Here is a 22,816-nt window from a genome sequence, read left to right as displayed (position 1 = left end):
GATTGTTCAACCAAGAGGCCCAGAGCCCCATGTGTGCGTCTGTGTTTTCACAGCATCCAACGCATTCTAAGCAAATGGGCGGGGGAGGTGCTAACAAACGATGCCCTGATGGACTGATGGATGCAATAGATGGATTGGTGACGGATAAACAGATGGATGGAGCATAGCTGAAAGGCATGAAAGAGGTAGGATGGAGGAAGAAGAGATGAGCCAAGCGGGGAAGCTCTGCTAAAGCTTCAGTCTGGAACGGATTCTGCATTCGGCGGGGGCTGTGGCACAGGCTGGGGGTAATCCAGATGTTTAGCTTATGTTTTCCTATGGCTTCTTTTAGGTACTTCTGCTGGTTCTCAGTGGCTCCTCTGTAGCCCAGAGGCACGAAAGGGGGGGCAGGTGTAGGAGAGGAGGTTCTGATACCTCAGTCTGTGGACTATTTTGTAAGGGAAGTGTTCGGTAGAAAGGGCTGGGGTAGTGGAAGCAATAGTAACAAGAAGTCTGGATTCGTTATGGGTCTGACTTATCTGGTTACCTTGACATCCCAGGGATTTAGGGAACTGGAAGCAGGAGGGCAGTGAGAGGAAAAATAGCCCAGGAGAATCACAAGCTGGAGAAATAACAGGGGCTGTGATTTGATAAAATATTGGCAGTGGATGTGTGTGTTGGATATATGATGCTCGCAGAGACTGTCCCCTAATTACACATTTAGTTAGCTTGAAGAAACTTTGGCCTTTTCTTTCACTTATGGGAGAGTTTTTAAGGCCCTATCCTGAATTCCTTTTGACCCGTAAACGCTTGGAGTGTGTTCTCTGAATTATAATTTATTTGCCTCAGTCCTCTTCTTTGTATGTAGCTCTTGTAGCTCTTGGCTGGGGCAGTCCCTTACTCTTTCTGGGCCTATGAGGATAAGGATGATTTTGGGGGGGGCGGTTTGGGCATGTGTTTCTAGATGGGCATCCTCTCCCCTGGTCCCATGTGGCGTTCTCATTTTCCATGGATGTAGGCTGTGTCTCCAGGCCGCAGAGATGCCCATCTCTCCTCCCTGCCCCAGCAGGACCCGTGTAAATGTCCTTCAGCTCCAGAGTGCCACTGCCCCACGTCTCCTCCTCAGCCTGCCCACACGCCCAGCTCTCCCAGGGCTCTGGGCTGGGGAGTGGGGTACAAGACCTGCAGGAATTTTAAATTGCCAGACAACAAAATAATCAAACTGAGACATGAATGCCAGAGGGATTGTGTTTAATTGTTTGGAAAACAGGAGCAGAATTGAAGGTTGACAGGAAAGGGTGTCCAGGCACAGGGCCAAGTTTCCAAGAAGTCGACAGGGTAATGTAGATACACGTCAGCAAAGATAATTAGGTAGCTTAGAATGAGATCTTTGTCTGAGATGGGAATTGCAGCTGCTGATGAACAAGAGGGAGCAATCCAGGAAGCTGCCGTCTGGGTGCTGCCTTTCCCCGGAGTGCGGCCGCACGCGGAAGCCGGTGGTGAGTGGGGCCCACGGCTGCATAGAGAGGGGAGCGGGCTCTACGCGTTGTGATCCCCCGGGGGCTTGGCCTCTGGTCACAGGCCCGGGGCTTACTTCTGCTTGGACTTCTGGCACTGCTGAGGGGGTGGGCACTTCGGCTGGCACTTGGGGGCACAGGGCTCCTTGCACTTGGGTGGAGGCTGGCAAGCCTGCTTGGTCTGCTGAGGCGGGGGGCAGCACTGCTGGGGGGGAGCACACTGCTTCTGCTTCTGCTGAGACATTCTGGGCTGGGTGTGCACTGGAAGCAGAAAGACACGGGAGTGAGGCACGCTGGAGCCTTAGGGAGACCTGAGCTGGGAGAACCCCCTGCCTCATTCACACCTGCGCCACTTTTCCTTTGTCCTGGTGGCTTCACCGATGTGAAGTGTGTGTGTGTAAATGTGTGTGCATGTGTGCTTGAGTATAAGTTGTAGCTACAAGTCTATAAGCTATTCCAAAATTTTTGAGACAAAGAAACATGAAAGGAAGGAGAGAAAGAAGGGAGGAAGAAGGGAGAAGAGAAGGGGAGAGAGGCAGAAGAAAACAAAGAAAAATGTAAAAAGAGAGAGGAGAGAAAGAGAGAAAGAAGGAAAGATGGAGAGAAAGAGAACAAAAAGTAAGGTACTGTTATGGCAAAAACTATGGAATCTGAAACAGGATTTCCTGGGATCTGAGTCCTGGCTAAACCATTAACCAGCTGTGTGACCGAGCAAGTTACAGAAATCCTCTGTACTTATTTTTCTTAAAGTTGTCGTAAGAATTAAATGAATACGTAAAAATCCGTCCATACAAACACACACACATAAATATGTACACCCGCCAATATGTGTGTGTATGTGCGCACACACACTCGCACACCCACCCACCCACGAGTACCAGTGCATGATGAGCACCGTGTAAGGGTTTCGACTTAGTAAATCAATTCCTAGCAATTTTAAAAGGGTAGCAAGGAGCATCTTAACCACTCTCTAAGAAAATTCACAGAAAAGAGGAATCTGGAGACAAAATGGACCTTTTAGCTCACCTCTTAATTACAGTTGAGGAAAGCAAAACTCAGAGAGGGAAGTAGTCATTCCCCAGGCACTCAGCACAGGGCGGTGGGAACAGTGGTCCCCAACTCCCGGAGCAGGACCTTGCCCCTGCGCCAGTCGTCTTGCTGCTGCTGCTCTGAGCTCCCTGGGGCCTCTGCACTCCCGCTCCCTGGGGAGCTCCCCTCTCTCCCTGTGCTCGTCTTTCCCTTAAAGGCAGCTCTGCCTGTTCCGCCCCTGAGCCGGTGCCTCCCTATCCTCCTCCCGAGCCCCTCTCAGCACCGGGAGACACACAACACCGGCACCACACATGCCAGCAGGAGCCTCAGACGTGGCCTCTTGGCAGACCTTCCCGTCCCATCTCAGCCTGCCTTCCCACACCTTTCAGCGGTTGACTTGCCCCTCACGATCGGGTGGTCCCAGATGATGAGGAAGAGAGAGATGCCCAAACGAGGACTTTCTTTCTGACCAACCACCCAGAGCTTCAGCCCAGCTCCCAGTCAGAGTTTGGGACCATGTGGAGCAAGGCTGCAAGGAGGGGGGCTCCTTTGCCAGACTTACCCAAGTTCACCAGCGGCTGGAGTGTGGAGATGCCGAGGGGTTTGGAACGCTCTGAGCCTGCCCACCTTTTATACATCTTGTATCCTTGCCTGAGGCCATGAGCTGGCCTAGGATTGGGGCATCCTAATTAGGCCCTAGTCACAAGAGGATGCACCTGTCCTTCCTCAAATTTCAGGCTTTACTCACCCCCTGGGCTGACAGCCTCCCTCTTTGCTTGGGGATGATGGTGCCTTAACTCTGGCCCCAGCCCCACCTCCCCATCACTTTACGAGACCTGGCTGCCTTGGATTTCCAAACCCACTCATGACTTTTGACTTAGAACTTTGGCATCTGGGATCGTCCCAAGCAAGCATTCAGGCCAGTGCAGGGTGTGGGGGGTGTGAGGGCAGTGTTCCGGGATGTTCCGGTTGGTGGGGGAAGGGGGAGGCTGGGCGGGGTACCCAGAGAGCATTGTTTTAAGGGAAACTTAACAAATGATGGGTGAGTGGCTTTCTGGGAAGCCCATTAAACTCAGCACAGGTTTAACTTTAACCTAGACCTGGAGCCACATTCAGCCTGAACTGGTGAGAAGCAGGGCAAGCAGCTTTGGTTTTACATCTCTTGCCGTTTAAACAATAAATGGGGGCTGCCGCCTTCTGTCCTGCCTGTTACTGAGAAAACCATTAGGCTTCATGAAGAGATACTGGGTGGTTACAGTAGACAGTACCTATCTCTCTATCTCTCTACATGTGTGTAAGTCACCCGGACTCCAGGCTTCCCAGGGAAATGATTATCATAAAGTGGAGGTGGAAGGGCTGAGAAACGCTGAACTGGAATGAGCTCCCGGAGGAGTCAGCTGGGCCGGGTCCTAGGTTCTGAGCTCCCAGAGCCTCAGTCCTAATTCCTCCTCCCCATTCTGGTTAGAGATTCCAGGACAAAGAGGGACGGCCCAGGGCACGGACTTGGATGCTCCCCGTGTCTGACGATGACTGGAACGTGCCTCTTAAAAAACCCCCAAGTAATGTAGAGACTGGGGCTCTGACCTTCACCATTTGGGTGGCCTGGGGCACGTGGTGTCTTTGAGCCTCACGTTCCTCATCTGCTGAAGAGGGTAACACCGCTCTGCAGGTGGGTGGTAAGGGCTACAGTGGACAGCGTATGTGAAGTATGTGCATAGTGTTTGGCACAGAAGAAGAGCTTAACAACCGTTGGGTGTTCCACTGAGCAGGGCTCAGAAGACCAGAGCAAAGGGCTCTCGGAGTCCAGAGCTGATCGTTGCAACACTTGAAGGCAAGTAGCAGCACTCGCTGTGGGTATTATAAGCCCTTGACTGAAAGAGATGCAAATAGATAAGCTAGACCTGAGGGTGGCCGGCTTTACAGCTCAGACCCGGAATTTAGCCACAGTTCTACTGAAAGCCTCACAGCTTCCCTAGATCGCGGGGAGTCACACCGCGGCTCTAGGGGACACAGGCTTGGAAGTCAGTCGTCTCTCCCTCTGGAACTATTAGGATCGCAGGCCATGCACGGGCAAGTAACCGAGAGAGACCCAGAGGAATCCAGGCCTTCCTGGGAGAGGATTTCTTGGACCTGGAATCACTGTGACAACAGCAACCCCAGGAAGAGTTGGAAAGGGATTTCAATGCAGGTCCCTAGCAGGAGCGAGGACAGGCGGTGCGGTGCAGTTACCCTAGGACAACCGTGAGTTCATCAAGAAGTCGTGCACTCAGACCACGCTCGGGGCAAGACGACTGAGCAGAGCGGGGTTCGGGGCGTCAGGGCTGCCTCTGCGACCTGGGCCTGTGTAAGGGGGACGGGGGATAAAACGCTTCACGTCTCCTCCTCCTTCCAGACGCTTTAGATATTTTTCAGTGATTGGACTCGGATTCGCTGAAGAACTCAAAAGCCCAAGTGTCCTGGTAGCGAGGCCCTCACACTCGAGAAAGTGTGACCTCAGCTGATCCATGAGCTTTGGATGTTAGATTCCGTGCACCTTTTCTCACAGGGGCCCCCACGACCCAGAACAGACTTGTGGTGGAGTCAGAGACCTCAAGACAAATTTGGGAGTCTGAGATTTACAAATGTTAGCCACTATGTATAAAAGTAAAAATTTTAAAAATTTCTTCTGTATAGCACAGGGAACTATGTTCAATATCTTATAATAATCTTTAATGAAAAAGAACATGAATATATGTATGCATACAAAAGCAAGTACATGTATGCGTATGCATGACTGGGACATTGTGTTGTACACCAGAAACTGACACATTGTAACCGACTGTACTTTAACTTAAAAAAAAAAGAAAAAGAATGATTGGTCAGTATGGCTTCTACTGCAGAGGACAGAAGGCACGGGTGATTTAGATGTTACCAATAAAACCAAATGCTTATCCTGGACATTTCGAATGGTATTATTCACTGACTTTCATTAGCTTCACTCTGTCTTTCTCTTTCTCCAAACCTCTGCCTCTCTGATGCTCACACACACACATGCGCGCGCGCGCACACACACGCATACTCACATACGCACGTGTGAGTCTCTCCTGTCCTCCAGCACTCAGTGTTTGTGGGGCATAAAGCCAGTTCTCAGTGCAGCTGATGGAATGGGAGATGGTATTTTCTCCCAGTTTCCAAAACCTCCGCACATCTCACTACTGACCACTGGTCCGTGTCCAGCAGGCACAGGACCCCGCTTCTTCCGCGTGGTTCCTGTACCCTAAGGCTCCATATGGCTCTTGAGGACGTTTCTGCGCCTTCAGGTTTTCTTAGTATCCGTCTCATCCTCGTTTCCCTCACATGAGTGTGAACATGACGGTGAGGCCGTGGGGACGGGAGGTGCACACTGAGCTTTGTAAAAGTGATCCAGTCAGACGCCAGGCCCAGTACTCTGGAGACTGGGGAACCGAGTGACACACAGGCCCAGCCCTCGAGGAGTGGATGACCTTCTTGGGGAGATAAAGCCAGTCTAGTGTGACAGAGGAACTGGATCTGGGAGGCAGACACCGTGAGTCAGGACCTGAGGGACGACATGGGACAAGGGAGGTACAGAACTCAGAGGAGTGGTCCCTCCTCTGGGCTGGGATGGGCTGGTGGGGACAGTGAAGCTTCAGGGCGGGCAGGAAAAGCTCCCGGACCGTGGGCTCCTTCAAGGCAGAAACCCTGACTTTATCTTTATATCCTGATACCCAGCAAGGGTTCTGGCTCAGATTCAGAGCTAAATACATTCCTGTGAAATGAATGAGGACATTCCAGGCAAGGGAATATGGACTGAGACTACATTTGAAGGTGGGAAGAACCTACGTGTGTTTGGGGGAAAAAAAGAGACCACACTCACTGGAGTGGATGGTCAGTGCTAGTGAGCAGTGGGCGGTGGAAGTGGGACCAGAACCCCGGGCCGGCAGAGCTGGAATGCAGGGCGGAAGACACACTAAGGGGGCCTCAGCTTTGACTCTTAAGTCCTGCAGAGATGCCCTGTGATTGTATGCCGGATATTTTGTAAAATTCTATTGATTAGCATAAAGAGGCAGATGGGCACTGGCTTCTATTTAGAAAGCCCAGGTGTATTTCTGGCTCTCACAACAATTAACTGTGCGCTTTTGGACAACGAGCTTCCCCTCTCTGGGGTTCCGATTTTCTACTCTGCAAAATGTGATAATCCCTAACGCTCTTTCCAGTTGTAAACACAGTGTGATTTTTCCATAGCGAATAGGAGCCAAAGGAGGGACGTGACTGAAAGGGTGTTTTTGGAGGTGAGTCTGGCTGCGGTGCACATGGTGAGGTGGGATCAGGGGCGAGGTGGGTGAGATGCAGGCGGGGGACCTGACCTAAGAGGCAGCGGCAGAAGTGGAAAGGGGAAGACAGGTTTAAGAATGTTCTTGAATTGAGAACAGGACTGGAGGACGGAGAGGATGGAGGGAGCGGAAGAGGGGGAGTCAAGGGAACCCTTATGATTCTAAGTGACAAAACTGGGCTGAGATCGGGGCTGGGAGGACGGAAAATAAGGACCAGATGCCTGTTCATACACCTCGTGTCTGGTCCGGCGGGACACCCAGCGAGTCGCAGGTGCCACACGCCATGTACACACGCTGCGTGTTGTATGTGCACTGCATGTAACCAGCCAGTACACTGCGCTGGGCAGCAGTAGAGGAGGGTGTGAGGAGGCCACAGGAGGGGGAATTCACCTGCCGGGAGCCAGGTTTGTGCTGAGCACTAGAAAGAAACACAGGAAGCCAAGCAGGGAAGTGTTAGTTCCCAGAATTTCGGTCCTTCTTCCTGGTAGCAGCGCTTGGTCAGGGACAGGAAAGCATTCTAGACTAGCAGGTGCCAGAGCTGGGAGGAGCCCAGGAGTCACACAAAATGCTCCCAATTAATTCCTGGCCTGACGATTAGGTCAACACTTGATGATCTTCTCAGCAAGTCACTGAGAAATGAGAAATGTTATGGTTGTTTTGTAGAGGTTGGTATAAGGTTGCTGATTTTATTTCTTTGGAAGGTCTTCTTTTTTGTTTTCTTTTTGGGACTATGCTTTTTCCAGAGTTATTGGTTTTAGAATCACCTTTATTTACAGAAGTGATAGTAATTATAAAGGATTTTTGCCCAAACTTGGACAAATAAAGAGATGGCCCTCTTTCCTGAAAGCGTTGTTTTTAAAAATATAATTTTAAATTTTAGTGAAATCCAAAAGCTTGGGTATTGTTAATGTGGTCCATCCTATCTTTTCACTAGCAAATACGGAAAAGATGAGGTAGGCGAGGGAAGTGACTTATGCGGGGTCACAATTTTCAAATGCCAGAGAGGAGACTTGAACTTGGTATCTGACCCCAAACCAGACCAAAGCAAGGTAAAAACAACCAAAAAAACAAATGAAACAGGACTTTGGTTGACGTCAAACTCTTAGGAATTCTCCTCGCCTCCTGTCTGCCCCCACCCCCGCAAAGCCAGGCCTTTGCAGCCATGGCAGGACCAGGCTTGTGGGGCGCCCACACCCCACGCGTCTGCTGCCAGGCTCTCCAGGTCACAGCGCGGGGCTCCGGCTTGCCCCTCTCGGCCTGACCCTCTCCTCGGGGACACGCTGTGGCCTGCACTCTGACCTCATTAAGCAAGAACCCATTCTCTCTTGCTTTTATCCAGCCTTTCAGAGCAAAGGGATTAACCCCTTCAAGTCACCTCTCCCCTTCCTGACTCTTAGGAAGCCCCCAGCTGTGAGACATGAGCTATTCACCTCCAAGCCCCCCGCAGCCGGCTCCCCAGCCACTGGCTTCTCCAGGCCCACAGCCAGCGGTTTCCCTGTCATGACAGCGATGTCCTGGGAGACTTGGCTGCCGCAGGGAATGAAGCCTTGACTTTGTTCTGCACGGCCCTAAGATATGGAATGAGGTCCCTAAGAGGCTGAGTTTCCACAGGGATCTGCCTCCAGGCTCCCCGTTTCTCTTGGTGACCTCACTCACTCCTCAGCTGCTAATTACCACCTTTAAACTTGCGAATGACTCGCGAATCTCCGTTTCCAGCCCAGGCCTCTACCTGGTGCTTCAGCTCCGTAGTACATCCAGCATCCTCCTCAGTATCTCCATCTGGATGTTTCAAAGGCACACTGGTCACAACACGCCCAGGACAGAACTTATCACCCCTCCCTTGCTCCCCATTTCAGTGAACTGCACCGCAACCTACCATCTACCCAGCAGACCCGACCAGAAACAAGGCAGCGCCTGGAACCTCATCTCACCGCCTACCAGTCCCATCAGTCTATCGCCTAGACACGTAAGGTGTACCACACAGAACGCGTGTGGTTTTAAGAAGCGCCTACCCTGGTCTGGCCTTCATCAGCTCTTGCCTTGACCGCCAACGAGATTTCTTTACCCATTTCCCTATCTGGGTCTCTCTAGAGGCAAACCATTTTCTACACAGGCGCCAAAGTAATAATTTTGAAAGCAAGAGGAAGAGAGAGTTTCTTGTTTTTAAGAACTAGACACTGAAGTATTTAGGGGCAAAGGGGCATATCATCTGCATTTTACCCTCCAAATGTTCAGGAAAAAGAAAACAAAACAGATAAATACAGATACACAGACACAGACACACACAGACACACACACACACACACACACACACACAGAGATATGCCCCAGCTTAGTATCTGTTTATGCGTATATAGATATAAATATAGATACATACATCTCTTTCTCTCTCTCTCTCTCCCTATATATATATATATATATATATATATATATATATATATATATATTTGTCTTGTTTCCTTTTTTCTGAATCTGTCTGTATATATCTATATGTCTATACCTGTACCTGTATAAGTAAATAAAGAGAGAGAGAGAAAGAGAGAGGGAGAGAGAGAAAGATCAACACTTGAAATCTAGGTGAATCTGCTTGAAGGTTATCTAGGGATTTTTTGTACTGTTCTTGACACTTTTCTATAAGTCTGAAGCCATGTTAAAATGAACACATTTTAAATAAACACATTTTAAATGTAAGTGGGCCCATGTCATTCTCCTACACAGAATCCCTCAAGGGCCCCTCATGCCCCGTCTCTACAGGATAAAGCCTAAATTCTGGGCTGGTATGGCCCTGCCTGCCCCCCCAGCTTTGTCTCACTACCCCTCCCCCCCGTTGATGTTCTGCCCCATCAGTGAGGACCCGTTTGTAGTTCCTGGCAGATAACCTGCTGTCTCTCACTGCAAGGTCTTTGCTCACATAGTCTTTCTGTCGGGAATCCCTGACACCCACCTGGCACTGGATAAGAGAATAAGGTAGAGAAACAATTCACACACACAGCGAGGTGGATGGAGCTAGGCAAGCTTCCTGTCCCTGCATAATCTTTCCCTCCAGGTGGCTGTGGCTGCTTCCTCTCTTCCAGCAATATACACACACGGGTTTCTGAGCAACAGCCTATGATTCTGAGTGGGTTAGAGACAGATGCGGAGAACTTGGGCAGTGTCTTTAGTGAGATCAAAGTCTCCCAAAGGGTCCCTGGATCTTGGGTTTTATGTCTTGTCACTGAGGGAGAGGACACTTGTCACTTTGTCTGGCTCTGCTTCCTTCCTGATTCTCTTAAAAGAGACAACCAAACCCCCAGGACTCCAGGGAGTCCCGTCTAGAATGTATCAGGTAAGTTTAAGCTGGAGGCCAGGGCGTTTGTGTGCTCACACCTGTGTGCGTACACGGGTCGGGGGATGGAGGGGGAGAAGACAGACAAGGTGGCTCCTTTTCTCTTGGTAGAAGTATCCCACTCTGCACCCCAGCTTCAGGGCTGCCAAGCAGTGAGTGTGCCTAATCTTAAAAAGTAGTTATGAGACATTCCCTCCCCAACCAAGAGGATCTTCTGCTAAGCTCACATGACTGGGGAGGAAGGACATCAGCCGGCCTGAAAAGCCCAGATCTGTAGGATGCTGCGTCTGCTCGTGCATCCTCCAACCTGGGAGGGATGAGTTGCGCGGCAGACCTCTGCTCCCTCAGTAGCATTTGGAGAACCACGAATTCTCTTGCTAGATTTAGTTTTGATGCAGATTAAAAGGACAGTATGAAAAGTGGCTTCACACTAGCTTGTCCCTCCAAATGGAGAGCTCTTTTTTGTCTTTCTTTGTTGTTCAGAATCTGGGAAATGGGCAAGGAGGGTAAATTAACACTAAACTGAAGAAAATCAAAAGGCTAAGTTGATCTTCATATTAAAGAACTGAGACATAAAAGAGACAGGAAGAGATGCAAGAGAGAGTGTGTACACATGCTCAGTGTCTGCTGTCTGCACAGTTTCTTTGCAATTTTAGAAAGGAAGGGGAGAGAATTTTTTGAAGGGGGGTGATTTCTGTCAGTAGTATCTATATCAATCTGACTGTCTGTATCCAGATAGGGTGGTAAGAAATGTAATTTTGAGAAATTTTGCTCTGAGTGTTATTGGAAACTTTCCTTGGCATTCCTCTAATGCCCTAAATTAAAATACATAATTGCTTTTGGAAGTACTTCTTTGAATGTGACAGCTCTCTTAAACCTGGCCACAAAACTGTCCAATTATATGTAAGTTTCAAAAAAAAAAGATTATATTTCAAATGCGATGCAGAGTGTTCTAAAGTTGGCCTAACATGATTTAGCTACAGATACATGGACTTCTATAAATACATTACTGTTTATCTTATGTAAAATGCATCCTTACAATATTAAAATGTAGGCTCGCTCCTTCACTCTTAACAAAAGCCCTTAAAGAGAAATGCATTAAAAAGTCAGTTTAAAATATAGTTCTATTTTAGGCAGCAAAGAATCAGGGAAAAGGGCTGGGACCTGGTATCTCAACACTTATGGGCATGAGACAAGGCAGCGCCACAGAGCGTGAAAGAGAAGATCCCGAGTGCGGGTCCCGGGAGCCTCAGGTCCGACCACCCTGGCCTCTGTTCCCTGGCTGACTTCCTTCCGCTCTCAGCAGTGAGGCCGGGGTGGGGAGATGAAGGTAGTGGGGGAAGTCCCTCCTGCCTCCTCCTCCTTTTCCATGCACACCTTTCATCCGGGATGATACTGGCAAGTGGGTGTGTGGAACCCAGACAAGCAGGTCTTGTATTTGCTTCCAGGTAGAGAGATCAGGCGCTTTCTGTCTGAAGTTCTGAGTCATACCAAGGTTCCGTGGGGTTGGGTCTCTCTATACGCCGTGCTACATGCACGCACGCACACACTCACATCCTCAGCTGCCCCCACTGTGTGTGAGGTACTCTCTCTGTGTGCAGTGTCCTTTGCTGGGCACTGAGGGAAGTACATGTAAATGAGATGCATCTCCAGGTGTCTGGTGTGCACCTGCCATGCAGCTAAGCACAGGGCTGGGTAACCATCGAGAATGAAAGCAGTGGAAAATTTAGATCTTCAAGTTGCTTAGAGTCTAGCCGGAGAAAATAAAAGTGAACAAGAAAGGAGCTCAATTTTTATGTCAATATAGAGTCCCAAGTTTCGACTGAGAATCAGGCTATGGACAGAGGAATAAGACTCTCTGAGGAGAGGACGAGACCTTAAGAATCTGCTCCAGAGAGAATAGTATTGTGGCGAGTGGGGGTGAATGGACTGGGGTGGCCAGGGCTGCAGCTATGCGTTTCCCATCACCACTGTGGGTCCAGAAAGACTAGCGGCAGGATCACGGTTGAGGGCTGACCTAGAGCTGTGGACCACCTGGGGGCCAATAAGAAGGTCACACTAGTGATGGGAACCTTGGGGGATGGGGTGGTTCAGACTGCGGTCCAGCCTGGGGAAGGAGGCAAGTGGTGGAAACACAGAAGTTACAACAGGGATGTGATTGGTGATTCTCAGAGACTGGATTCCAGAGCTGTCATGGCAGAGAAGGGAAGCACTGTTTGGCATGGAGGTCAAAGCAAACCAAGAAGCAAGTTAGTGTTCTTAAGAATGAAGCCAGACAACCCCAGAAGGAGGTGCAAAGATGTAGTGAGAAGTCAACTATCTCCACGTTAAATGAATAGAGCCTGATATTTTGAGTTCCCCATAGAGTATACAAAATACCCTTGTAATATAAAATTCAAATGGTAGCTTCTTCATGAAGTCTTTTGCATCCCCAAGAAATATATCTTCTCTAAGGAAACACTCTCTTACTTCCATAGTCTCTCCTACGTCTACTAGGAAATGTAGAATGTTCTTCTTGGGTCTTGAGATATTTGGGTATATGATTTGATAAAATGTTAAACTCTGGAGGACAAAGCAACACATGTCCTCCCCAAACACCAGCACAGAGCCAAGCACATAACGAGATCCCAGTAAATCAAATGTTCCAGGAATTGAAGTCATGCTGTGTCACAGAGGAGACCACTAGTTGAGGGAGCTTTTGCTTTTGGGGAGATTAAATATCAGTCTCAAGGAACAAAGGTTCCCACGGTCGCCTACTCGCAAGAACAAACGAATGTGGAGCTAAACAATAAGTATCTGTTGAATGACTGGTCCAAACAGAAGGTTATGGGAGGCTGAGCTGAGGGAGGTAGTCAAGTAGGCAGCTTCTTCACCCCCATCCCAAGAGATGCACGCGACACACATATGTCCCCACCCTCCAACACGCATGCTTAGGCGTGTTGAAATCTTTTATGTTTATAGAAATGTCTGTTTCCCTTGGGGAAGGTATAAATGGAATGGTGTCCTCATGACGCAAGTCCCAGATTTGCCTCTCGGCTCCTCCTTTTGTCGTGAGGCTGCTCAGGAATCTGTGCTCACCGCCCGTGGGCCTGAGCTGGGGTGCAGTGCTGGGTGCCGCGACAGTGAGCGGCTGTTTGCATGGAAAGTCTGCCTCAGGACTACAGGCAAGGAGTGGCACAGAAATAGAGAACTCACCCCGGCACGCCGCAGAAGCACACTCACTCCACGTTCAGTGCGCACCTACCACGTGCCAGGCCCAGAACTAGGCGCTGAGAATCCAGAGATAAGTAAGATGTTGTTTCCGCTCTGTAAGTCCTCACAGCCTCGAGCAGGCAGGTAGCCGACTATACGCATGGCTTCAGCAGTGGACGGTAAGTGCTCTGTTAGGGTTATTTGGAGGTTGCTGTAGCTGGTAGAGGAGGACTTAACCAGCCAGGAGGCTTTGCCGAAGGCTTCCCAGAGGACGGACACCACCCTCAGTATTGTCTCCTCAGTGCATGGGGGCAAGTTACGGTCAAGGACACTCTGTTTTCTCCTAGAGGTTTCCTGATCTGGGAGATAACTTTACCCATCCCTCTGGCTCAGAGAGTTCTTCCTTCCCTACCCCTTCCCCTCTACGCCTACCTACCTCTCTGCCAAACCATTCCATCACACCGCTATTACTCCAACAAAAGAGCAAAAAAGCCTGGGGACTGGGCGTCTGGAGGGAGAGTCCAGAAGTTGGACCAGTTTCTAGGCTCATGAGCCATAGGATAGGGTCCTGTTCTTGCTACACCTGAAGGTCTCTGTGAGGCCTCAGCAGGTGGGGAAGGGTGGGAATGACCAAGAATACCCCATTCGTGGAAAACTCGGTTTACAGAGAGCCAGTGTGTCCCCAGCAACAAATACTAACTGAGGGCCGGCCACGCACTGGCCACCTTTTAGGCAGAGAATGAACAGCGCACACGGCAAGGCCCACGCAGGTTGCTCCCCCTCGGAGCCTACATCCTTGCAGGGAACGAGAGGCGGTAAGCACATGTACCACCAAGAAACAAGTAAATAGCACAATCTCAGGTAAGTCTTGGGGGCTGTGAAGAAACTACAGCATGGTAAGTTTTAACTAGGGTGGTTAGGGAAGGCCTCTCTGGGGCAGAAACGTTGGAGTTGGGCCTGGATGATGGCAAGATGATCATACAGAGGTCTGTGGATAGAGGCAGAGCAAGAGCAAGTGCAAAGGCCCTGAGACAGGGATGGCCTTAATGGGTTCAGTGAGCATCATGTGACCTGAGGACAGTGAACGAGGAGCAGGTGAGTTCAGGGAGTCGGGCGGGGACTGAGTTCCTGGGGCGTGGAGGCTCTAGAAGGGTCGGAGCTGGTAGTGACTTGACCTAAGTTTTGCTGGAGAAAGGTCACCCTGACTGCTCTCAGAAAGTGGTCTAAGCCAAGGCACGAATCAAGGCTCCTGTCTTCTCCCTTATGTTGGATCCTTATCAGAACCCAGAGAGCATATATTTTTTCTAATTTTAAAAAATTAAAAAAATTTTGGAGGGGTAGGTAATTGGGTTTTTATTTATTTATTTAATGGAGGTACTGGGGACTGAATCCAGGACATCGTGCATGCTAGGCATGCACTCTACCACTGAGCTGTATCCTTCACCCCCCCCAACCCCAGAGAGCATATTTCTATTCTAAAGTTTTATTTTTAATTTAGCCAGGAAGAAGCCAACCTTTAGCGACGTAGCGGTGACACAATAACTCATGCCGAGTGTGGGTCTCTTTGCGTTGTATTCTATGTCATGACTTTTCTGGAAACATGCCTCAATTGGAAAAGTGTATTCTTTGTCCATCTGAGTGCATTTGACCTTGCTGGACCACACACGGCCATTTGGGGTCCAGAGGAGAGAGTCACCGTACCAAGTGGCCTCTCGCGGAAGGAATCCTCTCCTCTTCTCCTTCTCCCAGGCACAGCCGCCGTCTCAGACCAGCCCTGCCATGCTTGTTAACTTGGCCTTCATCCATTCGTCCCGTTTCTGCCCCTCAGAGTACCTGACGGCACTGGGGCATCCCTGCTGCTCGGTAAGAGTCACAAGGGGCCAGTGGGTTCTGTCCTTCCACACGGATTGGAAACCACGCCTCTTACTTCATTTTCAGCTGCCTCGTGCCTCTAGCAGGGGTCTTAAGAACACAGAACACAGTACCAAGGCCGGCTGGCATTTCCATTTTATTTCCCTCTGCTTCCCACAATCCAGCCAAGCTGAACCACTCATTTCATTCACAGTCACAGTGTTTTCCCTGTTGACGCCTGAACTCAGGTTTTTCCCTCTGGGACCCTGCTCCATCCCATTTTGGAATCCATTCCCTGGTGCTCATTCAAAGCCCCAATCATATGTCATCTCCTTCAGGCACTGGCTCTGAGAGTTCGCTCACCCGTCTGAGACTTCCCGCGCTGAGTCTCCGAAGCGTGTGCACAGGCTCCAGATTCAGACGCAATCTGAGCTTGGATCTCGGTGACCAGCTGAGTGACGCTGGGGTGCATGCCTTGTCCTCTCTGAGCCTCAGTCTCCTTAACTCTAGGGTAAAGGGGGTAACCACACCCACATGGTGGTGTTGATGGCGGTGGTGTGCCGGGAAGATGAGATCACGCGTGTGAAGCTTTTGACGCTGTGGCGGATGTATGGCCGACGCTCAGTAAAGGGCGGCAGTTACTGTTAGCAAAGTCACCTGTGCACGTGCCTTCTGCCCCTGCTCGCTCTGAACCCTTCAGGGCGCAACCTGTCCTATTCGTCACCATTTCCTTGGAGGTGTCTCCCTGGAGCCTGGATACCCAAGCTTTGTTTTTTGGACTCTTCCTTGGGTGGGGCCCTTGCACTTCTGCATCACGACACTAGGGGGAGCAGGAGACCACGGGCATTTTGGAAGACTGGCCTGCGTCTGGGTCGCCCTTCTTTTAGCCTCTACCAGTGGTGGCCCCCACCCCGTTGTAGTTCCTTCTTGCTTGAACTGTACTCTTATTCCTTTATGCTAGGAACATTTCAAAAACACCAAAGCCAAGAGCCATTCATTCCTTTTGGGAAGGCTTCCTCACTCCCCAAGTCTGCCCTCGCTGAGGGGTTCATCAAAACTGGCCAAGATTTCCTGACACTTTCATGTGTCTTTTACTATGTTTTCTGTTTCAAGGATAATGGGTTCAAGAACGTACTATCTTTTATGGTGAAGTAGGGCAAGGACAGCAGATGGTGCCGCACTGGCTGGTGCAGCGTCTGATGTTTGAGATCCATGGAGGGAGCGGTGCCCATTAAGGACAGTGGACTTGGTTGATTGTTGCTGGATGCTGTTGATACTTTAAAGAGAAAAAAACAGCAGACTCAGGCCATCCATTTACTGCCTTTTGACTGGCCCAAAGTCAGAAGGCCTGCATAGTAGTATTTAAAGTCCCTCATCTCCCACAGAGGGCAGATGATGCTACACACCAGGCCGAGAACCTCGTAGTAACCTTCACAGAAAGCTGAATTTGCAGCATCCACACGTTTCTTATGCCAAGGGCAGGGCCCTCATAGAGAAGCAGTGGAATCTCAAAATGTGGGATGGGAACATGTTCGTGGATGTGCTTGGTAACACTGAACTTCCAAGTCCCCTGAATTTTCTCGGCCTACAAGAGTGGGCCATTCTCCTTGGATAGAAGATGCCAGTCGCCACATTGCCATTGGCTGGAGACTACGAAGAGGCCTCGCTGAAGCAGATGCCTTGTAAGACATCATCATCTAACTCAAGATCTCCCCGCCCCTTCTCTCCTGGCCGTTGGTGAAGCCCACTGGGTTAGTGCTGGTCTTGCTAAGGGAGGGCAGAATTATTCGCTGATGGATCTGCAGGTAATGTGTACCAGTACATGGGAATCCTTTCCTGGGGGAGTATCTTGAGGCTGTTAGGCAGTGAGGAGCGGGCTATGAAACTGATGAGGGGGATGTTATTGATATGAGGGCAACACTTATGACTCGGTCCTCCACGGACAGTCCTGACACACTGCTGGGAAGCCTTTTGGGCCCTGGGAAAAGTTATGGCACACGCTGAGAGAGGTAGAGATTCCAGAACCACCTTCACAGAGTATTGAGAAAAGGGTAAAAAGTCTGAGAGGTGAGTGTGCTTGATGAAGAAGGTCATGGGGAATGAGTGTTGAACGGGTCCAGAGCTACAGTTCTGCAGGACGGACGGCGGTGACGGTTGCACAGCAACGTGCATGTGCACGTTGGTGCAAGTACTTAATACCTCTGAAGTGTGCAGTGATTACGATAGTAAGTTTTCTGTGATGTGTGCTTTACCACAATAAAAAAGAAAATAAATAAAGCACTATTGGGTCATAGCCCAAAGTATAAAATAAGTATTCATGAGTACACGCTGATGTAAATAAGCGATTAAATGCATACATACATACATACATACGTAAGCAGAGGGAAGAGAGACATTTCCTGTACAGAAAACTCAGAATACTTCATGTTCATACTCCACCCTCAGTGGCGGGGAGCCTAACTCCCAACTTCTTAATTGTGGGCTTTGCATAGTGACTTCCTTCCAAAGATACATCATAGAAAGATGGGATGTTGGAGGGCGATGGGAATAACCTTCCAGTGGGGAAGGCTGACACACGCTACCTCAGCCAGGTGGTCAAGGTGATAAATCATGTTAATTGTATGTACTCTTTATATGAAAATGGCACCTGACCTCTGTGGTCTTCCTCTTCAAAACCCATAACTTCAGTCTGATCATGAGAAAAATATCAGACAAACCCAGACTGTGGGATAGTCTGCAAAATACCTGACCAGGCATGTTCTAGTTCTTGGATTAGGTGGTCAGTTGATGAGTGTTTATTGGATGACTAATGCTATAATTTATATCCGTGTAACATTTATGCTTTTCATGTATCAAATTTTGTTTAAAATATAATTTTTTAAAGTATTCATGCACATACACTGACCCAGCAATTATACTTGTAGAATTGTATCTCAATATACACATATGGGCATGAAATAATATAAGAAGAAGGAAAAAAAAAAAAAAACAAGGTAAGTCTGAGAAACCATCACAGTCAAGAGGACCCTAGAGAAACAAGACAGCTGAATGTGTGATAGTCTAGATGAGATCCTCAAACAGAAAAAGACACTAGGTAAAATCTAAAGAAACTGGAAAAAACCATGAAGTTCAGTTAATAACCATGTACCAACCGTCTTTTGTTAATTATAATAATGAATACACCATACTAAAGCAAGATGTTAGCAATAAGGAAACCTGAGTGTGAAATGTATGGTAACTCTGTACTATCTTCTTGACTTTTCTGTAAATTAAAAACCATTCTTAAAAAAATAAGGTCTATTAAAAAATTCAAAACCTAAGACTTCACTAATTACCTCCTCCTCTAAAAACAAATAGGGGGCAAAACTTAAGATTTCAAAAAAAAACTATGCACATATTTTGGGTGTTTCTAATTACTTCTCCCTGTGTTCCCAACCTTCCCAGTCAGTCCCACCCAGACTTCCCCTTAACTCTTGTCCCGTTAGGAGGACTCTATTCCCTTCTCTCATCCTCTAAGTAATGAGAGCCACTGACAAGTGTTAACCCAAGGAGTAATGTGGTTAAGTCAGAACGGTAACACCCTGACCGCTGTGTGATGGGTGGATTGCAGGGTGTGTGGAGACGGGAAGCAAGAGAGACCAGCTTGAGGGCTGTTGCAATAGTTCAGGTGAGAAATGATCTCAGTCCAAGCTTGGGAGGTGCAGGTAGAGGTAGTGAGGACTTGGTCTCTGTGGTGGGTGGGGAAGAAGAGAAGAGGAGTGAGGAATGCGATGGTGTCTCTGGCTTAAGTGAATGCACAGATGGTGCTATCAGTACTCAAGAGAGGATACCTAAGGAGGAATGAGAGTGAGTGTTGCTGGAGTTGGGTGGGGGACTGACGGATGTTAAGTGCTGTTCAGGACTATTGAGTTTGGCTTCTATGGCAGTCTCAAAAAGGATGTCCCTAGATGGGGAGGGTATAGCTCAGTGGTAGAGCGCATGCCTAGTATGCACAGGGTCCTGGGTTCAGTCCCCAGTACTGCCATTAAAATCAATCATTCAGCCAATCAATCAATCAACCTAATTACCTCCCCCACCAAAAAAAAAAAAAAAAAAAAAAAAAAGAATGTCCCTGACATGCTTATGACTGTGATAAGACAGTTTTGGGTAACTTGAGACCCCCTGCCTGAGATCACGTAAATAATTAAAGCAAGGTGATTCCCAGAAAAGCGAGCCCCCCACGTGCTGACGTGATCAAGGGCAGTGAGAGCTGCAGAAATGTCAAGGCGGGAACCGCTGCAGTGACCTTGGGTCTGTATTTCTGCAGGCTATTCAGCATTTTTGGCTTCCGTGATTTCAGCTAGACCAACTTTTACTTCTTTTAGTGACACTGTCACTTTCCCCATCAGAGACCAGTCCCAGGAGTCTCTCCTCTCACCATCTTGCCCAGTTCTGCTTCTTCGCTTCCCTAAAGTCTCCTTTATAACCGTGTAGGCGGTCTGCAAGGCTCTTGGAAACCATGTGGACAATCTACACAGAGAAAACCTGGGCAGGCACCAGAATGCAGGTGGAGTCCCCACTCCCTCCCCATCGCTTTGGCCACCCTTTGGCCCCATCCCCTTTGGGTTAGGATTGGATTTGGTGGTTATACTGTAAGGCGGTGCTGAACTGAGATAACCAGATCCTCTTCCCCTCAACCAGACTAACCCATGCCCTCTTCAAGACTGCCAAGTGCTGCTCTCAGGTGTGTGAGTGAAGCGGCCCTGCTTTGTTTTGGTGTTGTTTTGATTTCATTTTTAGCAGTGGTGGAATGTATTGAGTGCTTTGGGGAGCAGAATTCAAGAGGGGTCAAATGTCTGTCCTCCTTTGGGAGCTGGCCAAGAGAGGCAGTTGCAACCGTTGACCCCCACACAGGTTTTTATACGGTGAGCAATAGAGGATAAAAAGCCAAACAACACAGGACCCCAGGACTTCTAGGATTTATTCTGTATCATTGTGCACACTCACAGATTCAGCTATCACACTGAGGGTGCAGTCAGAGTTGCTGTAGTAACTGTCCTCAGGCAGAGGCTCTGGCCACCGGAGGTTGGGGCTGGGCTCAGGGTGATGGGCGCTGGGTGGCAACGTCCCCTCCCCCCAGCCCTACCAAAGGACGTGCAGAAGGACAGGGTCGGGTAGGTTCACAGACAAGGCGGGCCACCAGGCAGAGGACCTGAGGTAAGCGAGGCCTCTGGTGCTCTCTTCACTTGTGCGGGATTGCCGGGGGCCTCTGGGCCCCTGGGGGTGGTGATTTATGTTTGGGGGGGGGCACTACACCTGCTGCTGCTGCTGCTGCTCTTCAGGGAGCAAGACATCTCCCTTCAGCGGCTGGGCGGGGTGGGTCTCCTGGTCCTGGCCAGGGGCTGGGGTAAACACAGGCTGTTTCAGCTGCCCCTCCTGCTGCGCTGCTGGGTCCTGCTGCTTCTCGCGCTGCTCCAGGTGTTCCAGCAGCTGCTCCTCTTTCCTTTCCAGTTGCTCATCTTTCTTTGCTCGCTCTTGGTCCAGCTGCTGGTCCAGGAGATTGTTCTCCTGTTCCAGCTCTCCCTTTAGCGGCTGCTGCCTTTGTGCCTTCTCCTGCTCCAGCTGCTGCTCCGGGTCTTCTGCTTCCTGATGTTCCCCACACTCTGCCTGTTGCTGCTGCTGCTGCACTTCCTGCTCCTGTAGCTCCTGCTGCTGCTGCTCCACATGCTGTTCCAGATGCAGTTCCTGCTCCTGTGACTCTTGCTGCTGCTGTTCCACATGCTGTTCCTGCTCCTGTGACTCTTGCTGCTGCTGTTCCACGTGCTGTTCTTGCTCCTGTGACTCTTGCTGCTGCTGTTCCACGTGCTGTTCCTGCTCCTGTGACTCTTGCTGCTGCTGTTCCACGTGCTGTTCCTGCTCCTGTGACTCTTGCTGCTGCTGTTCCACGTGCTGTTCCTGCTCCTGTGACTCTTGCTGCTGCTGTTCCACGTGCTGTTCCTGCTCCTGTGACTCTTGTTGTTGCTGCTGCTCATGATGCTGTTCCGGCTGCTGTGGCTCCTTCTGCTGCAGCTCACACTCTTGCTCGGGTACCTCCTTCACAAGAGTTGTGTGTTTCTCCCCGTGCTCCAAAGGGGTCTCCCCTGGGAGCTCAGAGGGTACCTCCAGGCATGGGACAGGCAGAGGAGTTGGCTGCTTCACTTGTTCCTGCTGGATATCAGTGGGAGGAGGAACAGACTTGAGGGGCTCCTGACTGAGGGCAGGGGGCAGGGTCACTGGCAGAGTGTATTGCTGCGACATCTTGGAAGTTGCTTTAGGTCAACCTGAAAAGCCCAAAAGGAATAAGAGGGGTCACTGAAGGCAAGGAAGGAGACGAAGCCCTGGAAATGCAGCAGCACCTGGTTCCTCCACTTCCCCTCTTCTCTTGGGACACTCTGCCGCCCACCCTGGGCTGTCATTCCCCAGAAGCAGCAGAGTGAAGGATAGAACTCGGGAGGGGCAGGAAGGACCTCCAGAGACCCCCTTGTTCCCAAGAGCCACCAAAGAGGGCTCTCTCCAGGGCTGCTCTGCTGGGTGGGCTGAATGCCCCCTCACCTCCCGCCACTGCCCGTCCTTGTCTCTCCCCTGCTGCTGACCTCCACTGGCAGAGAGGAGAGACGGCTTCTGGGATTATGCCGGGAAGAGGTAAGGTGCCAGGAGTAGAAAGGTCTCCTGGAGGACTCCTGAGTCCTGGGAAGCCAGCGGCCCATGCCGACAGGGCACAAGCCCTGAGCTGGAGTCACATGACTTGTTCTCAGCTTAAACCTCCCAGTGAAATACAATGTGCTTCTAGAAAAGTCACAGCCCCTCTGGGCCTCAGATTTCTCCTCTGTGAAATGAACAGACTGGCCTACTCGCCCCCAGAGCTGCTTCCTCGCATGACCCCTGAGCTTCAGCTGCAGCCCCAGGGCTTTGGGTGAGGAGGTGGTGGGAGGCGGCTGGAAACGGCTGCCCCCACTCCCAAGCTGGGTTCTCCTGCCTCTGCTCTGCCCGGGTTCTCCAAATATACCAGTGCTCCCCACCCTGCATTTCTCCCTTCTGTAGCACAGCCAAGAGTTACAAGTATTTCCCTGGACCTTCTGTTCCCATAAAGAAGGCAAAATCACAGTCAGCCCAAATCAAGCAGTTTTAGGACAAAAATTGGCCATATTCTCCCCGCCTCCCTAATCCCCATCTCAGCCCTCTCTCTCTCTCCCCACCCCTGGCCCCCATATGCTCTAAAATATGGTCCCAAGAACACATGAGACAGGAGGGGACTGCTGTCCATTCTGTTTTCATGCCATGCCACCCAGCCCCCAGCATAGTGCCCTGAGTCTTCCTAGAAGGACAGGTAGGCCAGTTGAACCAGCACACGAGTGACACCGCTCTCTGGCCTGCGGGAAGCCCCGGCCCGTACCCTGGCTCTGCCGGCTAACACTCACCAGACTCACAGGAAGGATGGCCAGAGAAGCGTCCAGTGGAGTGCTGAGCTGAGCAGGGGCCAGGCTGACCTTTATACAGTTCCCCAGCCTGGCCTCCTTCCCGAGTTGAAGGAGATAGACTGGTTTCACCACTCAACTTCCTCTAGCCCCTTCCTG

General features: G+C 50.1%; 1 protein-coding gene and 1 non-coding gene across 2 annotated transcripts; both read right to left on the bottom strand.

The window, feature by feature from the left end:
• Positions 1–1,213: 1,213 nt before the first annotated feature.
• LOC123616595 (uncharacterized) lies at positions 1,214–3,866 on the bottom strand. Its single transcript, XR_012501307.1, has 2 exons — positions 3,088–3,866; positions 1,214–1,757 (listed from the first exon to the last, which is right to left on the bottom strand). It is a non-coding gene; the product is annotated as an uncharacterized LOC123616595 (transcript).
• Positions 3,867–20,166: 16,300 nt separating this feature from the next.
• Positions 20,167–22,816, bottom strand: IVL (involucrin). Its single transcript, XM_010954063.3, has 2 exons — positions 22,661–22,816; positions 20,167–21,523 (listed from the first exon to the last, which is right to left on the bottom strand). The coding sequence occupies exon 2, from the start codon at positions 21,498–21,500 to the stop codon at positions 20,514–20,516; it is 987 nt and encodes a 328-aa protein (XP_010952365.2). The 5' UTR covers positions 21,501–21,523; positions 22,661–22,816; the 3' UTR covers positions 20,167–20,513.

The sequence above is a fragment of the Camelus bactrianus genome, chromosome 21 (assembly GCF_048773025.1).
Source record: "Camelus bactrianus isolate YW-2024 breed Bactrian camel chromosome 21, ASM4877302v1, whole genome shotgun sequence".
NCBI classification, from domain to species: Eukaryota; Metazoa; Chordata; class Mammalia; order Artiodactyla; family Camelidae; genus Camelus; species Camelus bactrianus.
The sequence above is the reverse complement of the archived record's forward strand: the minus strand, read 5'-3'. Positions and strand labels throughout refer to the sequence as shown.